We start from the raw sequence: 13,414 nt of genomic DNA, 5'->3' as shown, positions 1-13,414 counted from the left end.
AAATTACCATCACTGAAATAAATCCAGAAGCTAAAAATTAAATTATCTTTCCCAGAACATTCCAGTTTGGGCTTTGGCAACAACAGATGCTTTAATGCTCTTAAATGTATGCACGCGCATGTATGCATGCATGCACACACACACGTATACTGAAGTACAGTATCCTCTTTCACACAAGACCTCCCTCTTGGTTTTCACAAAGTCAGATCAAATCTATGATCATTCTGCAAAGTCTTTTCTTCAAAGTCTCAGCTCAAATGCACAACTGTCAGATTAAGCAACCTGTAAGGAGTCTTACAGCAGCTCCAAATTATGAATGAATGGCTATATGTGAACTTGCCCATCGAGACAGATGTGTTTGTCAGTGCAGCATGGGTTAGATATGACAGGAAGGAGCCAAACAAGCAAAGCGAAAGGTCAGTATCACAGCATTTCCTTTTTTCCCTCCTCTCAGTTCATCTAACATGATGTCACAGCTTTTGCTGAAGTGTAATAGTGACTGTTTCCATGCAACATATGACGCTTATTTGGAAAACCGTATTCTCACAAGAAAAGTGAAAGACAAATGGGTGCAGAAGGAAAAAAAAAACAGGAACATTTTGGTGCAAGAAAGCTAGAACAGAGGAGCAAATCCAAGACTGACAGAAAACAACACATCTTCAGAAATCTGGTGATACCTGACAACTTTATGGAAGCTGAAACACAATGCTTTGTTTCTCTTTTATAAAAATGTAATATTACAAGGACCACAGGTCAATTCATGTCGGAAGGAATGTCTAGTCCAGCCTCTAGCTCAAGGCTGGGTCAGTTATGAGGTCAACTTATAATTCCTACTTTATATAGTTATTTATAACAACCTGAAGTCAGCATCACAATGTGCTAGGTCTTATTTACCAACAAGAAGAGGCTCCTGCCCTCAGGGAGTTTCAGTGGGAAAAAACTCAGCTCTACAGTGAAGATCCTGAATATGTCAAAGAGCAGTAGGTATGAAATTAAAAGGAACCCTTGCTTATTGTCCAAATCAAAACCTGAACGACAGGGAGATGTTCTAAAGATGCTCTCCACCCTTTCAGACATAAATCTGCTGCAGGGATACCTGTGAGGTGTAGCATCTCCTGGAAAGCAAGTGTGGATGCCAGAGAACCCAAAGAGCAACACAAGATGTATTCTGGTGGATCCTGTCTTTCTACGGGGAATAAGGAGTCTCTCTGCATCACCTTCTAAACTCATGCCACCTCCCCTCCTCTGCAAGGAGGCAGGAGCTTTCCAAGCAGCATGCATGAACTGATGCACAACTCCCTTTGCAAAACCTGCCTGGTTCAGAGAACACTATGCTACTCAAAGAGGCAACTCCTCTACTTTGGACCAATTCGCAGAGCACCAAAAACATGTAAAAACCTGCTCACCAAACAAGTCTAACAAAGCCAGGTCTAGCACTTCATTTCTCCAGGGCTGATCCTGTGCCATTCAAACTAAGAGAACCACAACACTAAACAGGCTCGTGAGTCACTCATAAATTCAAAAGCAACTGTTCACATTGGAAGGAGATAAAACACAACTCTTTATGCTAAGGAGTGTGTTTTTTTCAACTCTTCATCCTTTGTCACAGACAAATCTCATGTTTCTCCTCCTCACCTTGCAGCTGTATGTCTTGTACAGTTGTATGCCCAGCTGTAATCACTTAATAGCAGTGAAGATAGCAAGGGCAAGCATGGGACAGCTGTCTTAAGAAGAAACATAGCTGCTTCAGACAGACTACCCCAGGAAGCCAATTGACAGTGATGCTGGAGCTAAGCACCTACTAGTCCGCATCACAGATTGAAAGGGAAACATGCAACAGCCTATGGTTGAAGGCAGGATGCAAACTTTCCTTAAACAAATGACCAAAACAAGCTTTTTAGTCTAAACAGAAACACCCGTAACACAATACTGAATTAAATAAGACCTGGGGAGTATATTGTCCTCAAGCTGAAAACTGCCCATTTGAAAACGTGCAAGCATGTGGTTTCACAACAAGAACAGAAACATTTGTGTGTCTTCACTCATGACTCTTTTTGTCACCATACCCTGGGGTTCCTCTCTTTGTCTGTCATAGAGGAGCAGTCTAGCACAGACACTTGTAATGGCAAAATAAGTCATCTGTCCAACAGAGTCAGCCTTCTTCAGGATCACATGCGTATTGAAAGGCCTCTTCTTTCCTCTTCAAAAAAATCCTGTAAAGTATTTCCTTCTCACTGGGCTCCAATGCACAAATGACAGATTTCAACGCAGCAAGAGGGATTTGAACTGTCTGGCTTTGTTCATCCCTGAAAATGTGCCAAAAACCAGGCTCAAATTCAAGAAGCTAATTAGCCATACACAGCTTTAATGTTAATGAGTCCACTCATGTGAGGGAAGCTTCTTGCATGTTTTAGAACTGTGCTGAAGAAGCTCACTAAGAACAACAGTCAGGAGGTCTCATTCATCTTTTTGCTCAGGCCTGGTGCAGACAAGAACCTCAAACTGACAGCAAAATGCTAGAAGTTACAACTTCAAAGTGACACAGCCATCCTGATGATCACTACTGTTCTCATAAAGTGCACCAAGGATGAGCAAGCCTAAAACTATCAGCTAATGAAGATGATGCTCTGCTTTCTTTTCACAATCACCTACTTAAAACCAGTCCTGCAATGAAGTGGAGCCAGCAAGAGTGGCATGAGTTCTGGGCACTCCCTACACATCTCCAGCCATGAGCAGAAAACAAGGGCACATTTCCAGTTAGGTCTCTGGGACTCTAAAAACATTCACACTGCCAATGTGCTGGGGAGTGGGGAACAGCAAGGGCAGGGATGCACGTCTAACCTTTTCACCCACCAACACAGAGCAAAAGTGCTTCTTTAAAACAGACACCAGAGATAAACTCAAGGAGGGTTATAGGAAAGACTTGGGGATATAGCCCAACATTTCTGTCCTGCAGGTCCTCTCACCTTGCAGTGTCAAAGAAGGGGATCATAGACGTTCTGCATTTCTTTAGGCTCCATCCTCTGGAAGAAACACAGGGACCAGCTTGTGGACTTCTGCCCCTCTCCCAGCCTGGCATCCTGCTTACAGCAAGTCATTGGTGATTCAAAGGGCAGGCAGGAAACACATGTGGTGCACCCCACCACCATGGGAGTGGAAAATAAAAGCTCTTTTTCATTTCAGCTGCCCTTGGTTAGTGCACCAGAGCATGTTATTGTATTATCCATCTTAGTATGTAGAGGGCTACTGTCCAGAAAATTACCCTGATACTTTTTAAAGCCATTTGCAGTTCCCTGGGTTTTCTTCATTACCACCTAGGAAGACTGAAATAACTGCCAATCCTGAACAAGGAGATGGGAACTGTTCCTCCTGTGTCTCTGTCCAGGAAAGCTTTTGCATTGCTTCAGCTTCTGCAACCCAGAGAGTTAGTCTGGAGAACACCTCCTACAAGGAGGTGCTCCAGAGCATGACCACGGGGCCGGAACAGCTAAAAGGATTTAAAATAAGGCGTGCCTTCTGAGACTGTTTCCATATCATTAACAACACAGGAAATCCAGAAAGATTAAGTTCTGTGTTCTGCTAAATGCAAACACGCACAAGCCGTGCAGCTGTAGCTGTTAACATCGTGGTAACGATGCAGTCAGTGCCGGCAGACGTGGAGCACAGCCACCTCTGCACAAGTAATCCTGGTACCTTGAAGAGAAGGAGCCCACATAGGTATAATTGCTAGTAAATCGAGCCCTTGTTGATAAAGTAGAAGCATGCCATTGTGCCCAGACGGTTTATAATGTTGTCTTTCATGAAGCATATATTCAGCAGAATGACAGTCTATGTAAAGCAATATTCATGGTACGGAGCTCCTGAGAAGGCTAATCCTACCACCCAGTGCAGGCTGGGACCTGTGAAGGCTCCTTCACACTTAAAGTAGTATAAAATCCGTGCAAAAGCAGGCCCAAACCCAGAAGAACCCAGATTTCTTCAGCTACTGAATACTTACAGTGCCATCTCCCAAGAATGTAGAAAACTTAAAAATTTACCTGCATTAATCTTAAGCCATCAGCACTGTGACAAAAACTGCCATGAATGAAGACAACCAACATGAGGGCCCCAGCCCCTGCATACATACGTTGCCTGTTTTCCTCAAGTATCCCAGTATCCATTAGTATTACAACTTGCACTCCTGAACTGTACCATATTAAGTTTCTGTTTATTATCACTGCAATGGCAATTATCACCGAGCCTCCAATAAATAACTAGCTTAAGTGCCAGGGCCTAGATAATCAATGAAGTACTGGTAAGTAGTAATTAACTTCTAACGTGATCCAGGTTTCATATATACCTGTATTGAGCATGTACTCAAGTAACTTTGCTTAGGCATGGAATTCACAAGAACTCTCTCTGATGCAGTGCTCAGCTTCCATATCCCATCTCCCTTTTTTTAAAACTGCTCCATAAAACAATTTGATTTCTGACTGCCAACTGGATTTAGGACAGATTCGGACTTTCAGTATCTAATGCATGCTGTGGTGGGTACAACACAGGCAAGCATGCTTGACTGACAAGAGCTTTTTCTGTTTTTTCCAAACCTCTTTGTAGGATTTTTTTCCGCCGCTGCTTTTCACATCTGTTGGTTTTGGGTCCAGCAGTCCCCGGCTCACTGAATTTCCACATTATCTTCTGACCTGGTGAGTCTTTAACCTCAAGTGGACTGTCAAGCAAGATGCCTGATGCCCCTGTACTTCCTCAGTGCAAACTATCTGTAAACCTTAGCATAACTTTACTTTGAGCCTTAAACCAACAGTATGTGAAAAGATTAATACAAATAAATTCAAAACTAATCAGATCCCTTCTTTAAATGTTGACACAGTATTATTTATATCCCATAAATACCTTCTTGACTAAAATTCATCCCGGGAGATTGGCATCTTGCCAGTTCTATTCATATTTACTGTATTTATACAGTACAGTTGGCCAAGGATAATATTTAAGACAAAATACGCCTTAGGGTATATACAATATCTCTTATAGTTTTCCTTTTAAATCTCCTCATTGCTAAAAATATTTAGTCTGAACTTTACAAAATGCCCCACAAAGACCTATCAGCGATCTGCAGTGATATATAGCTGACTATGAGTATAATTAGAGCATATTTGTAATACTTGGGTTGTAGTCAGTTGCTGAATGCTAACAACTTGTGGTAAAAACTGAACCACTGATCTTTCCCATGCCTTCCTTCCAACGGCTTCTGACCTCCAGTGCGTTCACACTGATCCCCTTCTCCCTCCTGCCTCCCTCCAACGCCACAGAAATCGTAGAGTTAATAAAATTCACTCTGAGATGTCTAGGAGAAAGTGCCGGCAGCTGCCAGAGCTGTGCTTTCAATTTCTTCCTTTAAAATATGGTGGAGCGATTTCTTCCTTTCTGTCTTTTTTGGAAAGGTTTGCTCCATCCAGCGTAACTAGAGAGCAGTGGAAAAACAGTTAACCTACTTACTCTGATGTTAGCGACAGCCCTTGCACAGTAGTACTGGATCTGCTGCTAACCGGCCCTCCGATCCCAAACGTCTGATGCACTCTGTTGGTAGATACCTGCAATCTCCTTTGCTCTTCCAAAAACTCTATCGATACTTCAGTACAATTCTGGCCTCTGACAACCCTTTAAAAATAGATCCCGTTTTGTCAACACCATCCAAGTCACACACCACAGATATTTTAATTTTCTGGAAAGTACACAGCTGCATTTTGGACTATCAGTTCTTTGCAGTATGCTCACGGGAGGAAAAAGGAGAGATGTGCTCAGGGTAGATGTGCCTTTTACAGTTCTCAGAGACTCTCTGTTACAGGGTCAACTCGGCAAGCCAAGGCACTGCTATCGGTCTGCCTAACCTTTACCTGCATGCGCTCATTCTTCTGCTCAGGGCATGATCTGACAGGTCTCAAAAGAGAGCATGGACTTCCACCAAAAACACCAGCAAAATACCAGAGTATACCAATGTGGAAAACAGGCACCATTTCTGTGTTCTCACTGTGGCTATGAATTATAATGAACCTCTCTGCTCATACCCATTTGGCTCCAAATAGACTTTTTTTTTCTTCTTCTTTTTAAATTTCTTCCCCCAGGGAAACAAGGGTGGAGTGTATTTACCGTGGCTATTATGGATGGTGCCATAATTACAATAATAAAATGGCTCTGACTGTCAGGATGTCCTGTACCTGATGCTGTCATTTAAGAAGAAAGGAAGAAAGGGAGGCAGCTGCACTGAGCAGATCCTCTGGCTGGCATCCTAGGACTATCACATGCAAGATGGAGCAAGCCCCAAAGCTACAACTTGCTAAACTAAAAATAAATAAGGAGAAAATGCAATTAGAAACTGCAGGATAAAGTTACCAACATGGCTGCGTTATCTATTTAAGCAAGAGGTATGTGCTTTTCAAAAAACAGACAGCAAGTATATAGGGCATCAAGTAGCAGTGGGAAGGAAGAGAGAGAAAAGAGAGTTAAATGAGAAGAGTAGGTACTGGGGTTTGGATACGTGAATGGTGGAGTTATTTTCTGCTTCTGGTATTTCACTTTCCTGGGCATGATGATGATCTAGATTCTTTTAAGGGAGAGTGGCGCTTTTTCTTTCTACTTTTTTTTCCCTCTGTATACTTAAACTTCACTACCAAAACAAAAAGGCACATCATTATGATTATTAATCATTCTAAGTAGATTTAGCTAACACTGAGCATTTGTACTCCTTTTTATGTGTGTGTGTGCAAAACGCGGCGTGGATCACCAGAAGGTGATTAAAACAGCAAACAGCAGACGGGCTGAGACAGGTTCCAAGAACCGAAGCTACCCAGAAGTGAAAACTTTTTCTGTACCTGAAATGAAAGAGCCCAAGAACTGAAAACGGCAAGCTACTTAAAGTGGGAAAAGGAGGGAGGATGTCTATGTCTCTGTCCTCTCTTGAGCATCAATCTGAACAGCGGTCTGTGTGACAACGTTCTGGAGGGGTGCAGACAGAACAGGAGCCGGTGACTGTGACTTAAGATCTCCTTTTCTTTTCAGTTATGGAGAGATGGAAATCTGCCCAGTCCAGACACTCCAAGGGAAACAACAGCAGTGGAAAGATATTGGCTCTTCCTGGAGGCTGCACACAGGGTTGTAGGGCACCTAAACCCACTGCTGGAGAGGGAGTGGGACCCCAGGCAGGAGGAGCTTCTCTCAGGTACACAGTGGTGGAAAGCAAAAGCACCTTTAAGGACTCCTGAGTGACTTCAAACCTCTAGAGTCCGGGAGGACAGATGACCCCCTCCCCCCAACCAGCCCAGACATACGTATGCCCCAAATGCCACCAAAATCGAACCCTAGAAGCCATTACCTAAGAGGTGCTGAGGATAAGAGCAAATCCAGGAAAACTGGCAGATTATGATGGATGGGGCCGGTATTTGAAGGTGCTGGGCATTGCCAAGCCTCGGGGGTGAAATTACACACACATGCACAAACACAGAGGACTTACTTTCAGGGTAAAAAGGCTGCATGTCTATTTTGTAAACTTCTTTGGCATAATACTCCTCGTCGCTCCTCTCCCTTTCACAAGTGGCGGCTCTGTGGTTGGCTTTCTCTTGCAGCAGGTCCCTGGTGCTGTTGTAGATGGAGATGACCTCCGGGGGCACCTCCTCGGGCTCGGGGTACTCGTCCGGGGGACTAGTGAGCTTCAGTTTGCTCAAGATCTGCCCCCGGATCGCTTCGATCCTCTTGCGCATAAACTGATCCATGTCGAGGGTGCTGCAGGTAGACAGGCTGAGAGCCACGGTGGCCAGATCCACGGTGAGAAACACGCTCAGGAGATAGCAGTGCATTTTAAGTGTTTAAATACAGCGCCCCCCAAAAAAGAGTGACTTTAACAACGAACAACAACGATGAAGAAAAAAAAAATTAAAAAATAAAAAGGGGATGTGTGCAAACAAAGGGAAGATCTGCAGACAAAATGCAGTTAAAAACCGGACTGCAAGGACCACCTGCAATCGAAAAAACGCACGGGAGGCGCCAGTGAAAAACACCAGTAATAATAATAATTAAAAAAAAAGAAAGAAAAAAACGCCAGCAAGTTGATACAATTATTTAAATTCGATGGTGGAGTGAGCCGGTTAGCGAAAAAAAAAAAAAGGGAAAAAAACCCCCAAACAAATAAACAAACCTGCGAATCAAGTAAATGGAAGAGAGCCTGTTCCCAGCGCGCTGGCGGAGCGGGCTGCAAAATACCAAACTGAAGGGGGGGGGAAAGTGGGGGGAGGGGGATGAGGAGCAGTGCCGCCGGTATTACAGGGCGCTGCCGCGGCCGGCGGGGCAGAGCAGAGGGTGCCGGCGCGGCGCTGAGCCCCCCCCGCGCGCCCGCGGCGGCCCCCGGCGGGCAGCGGCAGCGGCGCCGCCCCGCGCCCGCGCCCAGCGGCGCTCAGCCCCCGCGGCGGCGCCGGCTGAGGAGGCGCGCACGTGTGCGCCCGGCTGCGCCGAGCCCCGGCCCCCGCGGCCCGGCGGAGCGGCAGGCGGCGGTCCCGCGGCGGCGGCGAACGGCGGCAGCGAGCGGCGGCGATCCTCCGGCCGGCCGCGTCCCGCAGGCTGCTGCGTGCGCCCCGCGCTGCATGCACCGACCGACCGACCCACCCACCCCCGCCCGGGCCGCTGCGCGCCGCGGCGCTTTTTCCAGCTCCCTCCTCTTCCTCCTCCTTCCGAAACGCCAACCCCACACGCCGGCAGTCGGCGAGGCAGCGCCGCCGCCCCGACGGCCTCCCGCGGATCGCCGGCGCGGAGCGGCCGCCCGGGGCTGGCTGGCCGCGGCCGCGACGCCGCTCTCCCGCGGGCTCCCCCCTCGCCGGGCTGGGGCTGGCCCCCGGCGGCGCGGCGCGTAGCTCTCAGCGGATCTAGCGCTCCGCCCGGCGCCCCCCGCCCGCCGGCCCCTCGGCGCTCCCTGCGAGAAGGGGACGGGTGCCAGCAGATAACATCACGGCCGCGCAGGGAGAGGGAGATTTATAAGGTCTCCCCACCCCACGTGCTCGCCTCGCCGCGAAGTGACGTGGAGGGGCTGCGGGGAGCGGAGGGCTCCGCCGCCCGCGCCGCCGCCCGCCTATTTATTCCGCTCCGCGCACCCGGCAAGGGACTCGCCGCAGCCTGGCCGCGCGCCCTGCCGCCCTGCTTCACCCTGGGGTGAGAGGAGGGGTGGCCGGGGGAAGGAGGAAAGAGACAGAAGGCAGCCCAGGAGAAAAAGCAACTCCTGCTAGGCTTTTTTATTACTATTAATTTTTAAATGAAGGTTTTAATGTTTCTTGCACCTATTATTAAAGCGATTCGGCCAAATACACTCGCTGTAAGAGGAAGAATTACATGCCTCTTGCAAATGGTTTGGGTGCCTTTCTGTTAAAAGCTGCAGGGGCGGAGAGTGAGCAACTGTCTGCATCGTCACTGTGAAGCCTCTGCGCTGCCCCGCGCCCGGCTGCCGGGTATCACCTCCACATGTGTTTGGGGCAATTGTCATTGCTCTACGCTGACAGGTCGCTTGGTAGTCGGTGCTGTCCGCCGAGCGGGAAGGGGATGAGGCATGGAGAGGATTTGCTCCTCCGAAGTCTCCTCACCCGTCAGGAGCGTGCAAATACATCCTCATCCACACTTGACAGAAACTCTCAAGCACCACAAGCTCAGACTGTGCCCTTAACTCAGTTTTTCCGCTGCCTCTTTTGGCCACAACAAACATCACGGGCTCCAGCCATGCCTGCTCGACTGCATGTATATAGGGAATGACTCCTGCTTTGACCTCAGGAGGACAGCTGCCCTCCACCCTAGAGAGATGACAGTCTACTAAGCATCCCTCAAATTTATACCATAAAGCTTGTTTTTTACAGTTCATTTTTCACCCCTGTGCATCAACATCAACTTTATAAAGTGATCAAGTAGCATTTTGCTTTACTCTCACCCATTTTAGCCTTATATTCCCTTCTGAATAGGTGGGACAAAGCTGTTCTGAGTAATCTCTGCTTTGCTTCCAGAGACGAAGACACATTTAGGAGAGGTACCTGAAGGCCACAGGCATTCAGATGCATGGCTGGGCCACTGCCCACGGTGTTACAGGGAGCCACTCAAAACAGAAGTGAGACAGGATTACTGGGATCTATCTGAAAGCATAATGAGAATCACTTAATACATAAACCAGCCAATCACCACCCAAGACTTTCTCAGGAACCTTCTTCCTGCAGAATCTTCAAATGTTTTCCTGAAGCTGGAGAATGGCAGCCCCAAAATCAAAAGTGAGTTTTTCCTTCACAGCGTGTCAGTGAGGAAAAGCGCATCCTGCGAGCAGCTGTGGCTGGCTCCTGCTGGGGATGGAGGCACCCAGCAGCACAGAGCTGCTGCACTCCCCTTGCATCAGCTGGGCACTGTGGCAGGGGAACCCAGCTAACCTAGCGCTGCTCTAGGTACCAGCAAAGATGAGATGTTCTGAGAGATGAAAGAGGTAAGAAAATATATTGCTTACAAGTATATGTACACACTCGGGCTCTGAAAGTAAACTTACTCTTTGTTCTTTTAAAAGTGTGTGGGTATGGACAGCACTAGAGACGCAACTGAGACTGCATCCTCCAGATCCATGAGTTAATGTTGTTTTCCACTTAAATCTATGCATTCCTGCAAGGCCTGATTAAACATTTCTGACACAACATCGAGCTTTAACTGCTGTACGTGTCAATGGCCCGCTCCTACTGACCTCAAAAACACAGCTGCTGTGCCAGGAATGGCAATGTTTCCAAAATTACTCAAAGAAACAAGCAAGCTCAACATGTAGACTCAGCTGGCTTCATTCTGCAACACACCTGTACAAAACCAAGGGGACAGTTCCTGGAGCAGTTATATCTCCCAGGTCTCCTGCTTCTGACCAGCTGAGGAATCAGCTCTCTTACATGAGGTACCTCAACCGCAAATACTTCTAAAGAAAAGGGTTATTAAATTATTTCTTCAAAAAGCTACAGCTGAAACCTCGGAGAAATTCCTTACACAGCATCTGTGGCTCTCTAACACTTTGCTGCTGTAAGTGTACTGCCTACTGCTTGCCTCAGGATCTTCAGAGCAGCCATGGGGACAGGGCTTGACACTTCCTTCTGTAGGAAGCTTCCCACCGTCTCTCTGAAGACCTCCACAGACACAGCCCTGCCACATCAAAAAGTGTTTTGATTCTCACAAGTTTATTTTTATTCCAATTTGGAGGAAAAAACCAAACCAAAACAACTGAACTTCACAGTGTTTTTTGCAGAGTCTGGAGCCTTAGAAACACCCTGCTAGAGACTATCATACTCCTATGTGCCCAGTGCCTGGCCATGGATGCTGGAGGTCCAAGCTCCAGGGGAGCCCTCCACATAAGCCACCAGAGATCCAGCCATGCTGACAGCAAACCAGCCCTACTAGATTTTGAAAGTTGCTGAGATTCCTTCTCAGCCATGTTTCTTCAGAGTCTTTCAAACCAGCTGGGAAAAATTGAAATCTTGGTTGTGTTCTCATTTGAGATGACCCATTTGCTCCTTTTGTGACTTTTAGTGTGACACAGGGTGTCCTGTTTACCCAGGTGCAGGTCTCTCTTTTGCCTCACCAGTGCAATAAAGCTCCCTAAAACTTTCTGGTATCACCATGGTGATGTTTTTTGCCAGGCAGAACTTCCCAGGCCCAGCAACAGGGACAGGCTTTAGCTTCTCCATTCCAAAAGCGCCAGCCACTTGAGCTAAATCCCCAGCAGCAGCAGAAGGCCCATCACACCTGCCTGAGCTGCTCCAGTTCACCCCAGGAAGGGACACCTACCTGCTAGCCAAATCATTCACATGCACATCGACATTCATAAACAACAGCTTTCTCTTTTGTAAACAGAAAGTATCTGGAACATATACATTATGATATACATGGTATTATTCTCTATTCTCTCCCCTGCACATTTAAAGTTTGAGGGCTTTTTGACATAAAAAGTCCTGCAAATTAGACTCCAAATGAGTGTCATTTCTACCTCGCTGAAGTAAGCAATGCACAAAAGAGGCAATCAAAAACTGTCAGAAACAGCAGAGCCAAACAGCATGCACTCTACAAAGATGGATAAAGTGTAATACCATCGTAATTCAATAATCATACACCTTTCTGGACAGGTAATTCAGCTCCCACATCCTACCTTTACTTTTCAGGACTGATGTACCTGTCAAAATCACCTCAATTATGGCTTTTTGTGTTTTACCCTGAAAAGCTTTTTATTTTTTACTCCTTCCAAACCAGTTCTTATTTAATGATTACCTATTAGTTTCAAAAGCTGCAGGGATTATCAGACACTAAAGTTTAACTTCCACTTATCTGTTCCATGTGCCTTTATGAAATGGACTTATCCTGTGAGGCTGCTGCCAGTGGAAGCTTTTCAAGCCACAAGGCAGGAATGAGCCCTCAGCATGCATACAGGGAAAGAACAGAAGTTATCTGTTTCAGAGCTTTTACAACACTGTCTTTTTACATATTGATTTTTTTTTTAATAAACAGTTACTGTTTATTAGAAAAACAGGGACACCTGGAAAGTTACTTCACTAAAACCTAAAGGTTTCATGTTTCCTATTAACTTAAAAATTACGTGGTCAGGATTTTACAATTTGTGGTTTCTTTTTAGATTGTTTTGGTTATACACAAGTGTGCTGTGCAAAATACAAAGGCAATAATCTTTCTAAAACTGCTGACGACCAAGCCATTAAGTGAGGTGGCTGGCCACATTTCACAAACTAAAGAACATTGTTGGAAAAGAAATAATGTTTAAAAGTTAAGAGGTGACTTTTGTAAACTCTCACACCGATGACGAGCGGAGGATGATGGTACAATTAATTCTTTGTGGCATGCACAGAAATCCGCAGCCGTGAGCGTGGTCATGTAGAATCTCAGTTACTCTGATGCAGGGTGCTAAGGAAAAAAACTCTTGAATTCTCCTTTTAATAAAAAGACACATACAAAGGTTCAACCCGTAGAGCCACTGTGGCACCTAATAAAGGTGAGGCGAAGAGCAGATGACAAATAATGAAAAATTGTAATATATACCATAGTAAAACCTTAGATTTTACTGTTTATTATCCTTAGTGAAGCAGAAGTCCATGCTTCTATGCTGCACGTTTCATTAGTGTGCGCAGTAACGCCTGGATGAATTTGAGAGCAAATCCTGCTGACCTTACTAACACAAGCAGCCCCACCATCCCTAGGATTGCATTTCACACAACCACAGCCCACTCCTGCAACGCTCATGTTCCAGAAGATAAAGGCTACTTTATGGAACATGCTGTTTGACACGCAAGACTGCTATCCATATATACATATACATATGTAACTACTTGTCAACTTGCAAATCAAAGGTATGTTTCTGATATATATAGAGAGAATA

The 13,414-nt window shown here is 46.2% G+C and overlaps 1 protein-coding gene across 1 annotated transcript in view; it reads right to left on the bottom strand.

Annotated features, from left to right (window-relative positions):
• TGFB2 (transforming growth factor beta 2) overlaps nucleotides 1-8,383 on the bottom strand; it is a 64,794-nt gene extending 56,411 nt beyond the window's left edge. The window contains exon 1 of the mRNA XM_010205316.2: nucleotides 7,505-8,383. Within this exon, the coding sequence (XP_010203618.1) occupies nucleotides 7,505-7,847 (343 nt within the window). The 5' untranslated portion in view covers nucleotides 7,848-8,383. The remainder of the gene's footprint in view (nucleotides 1-7,504) is intronic.
• Nucleotides 8,384-13,414: the final 5,031 nt, after the last annotated feature.

The sequence above is a fragment of the Colius striatus genome, chromosome 2 (genome assembly GCF_028858725.1).
Source record: "Colius striatus isolate bColStr4 chromosome 2, bColStr4.1.hap1, whole genome shotgun sequence".
Taxonomy (NCBI): Eukaryota; Metazoa; Chordata; class Aves; order Coliiformes; family Coliidae; genus Colius; species Colius striatus.
The sequence above is the reverse complement of the archived record's forward strand: the minus strand, read 5'-3'. Positions and strand labels throughout refer to the sequence as shown.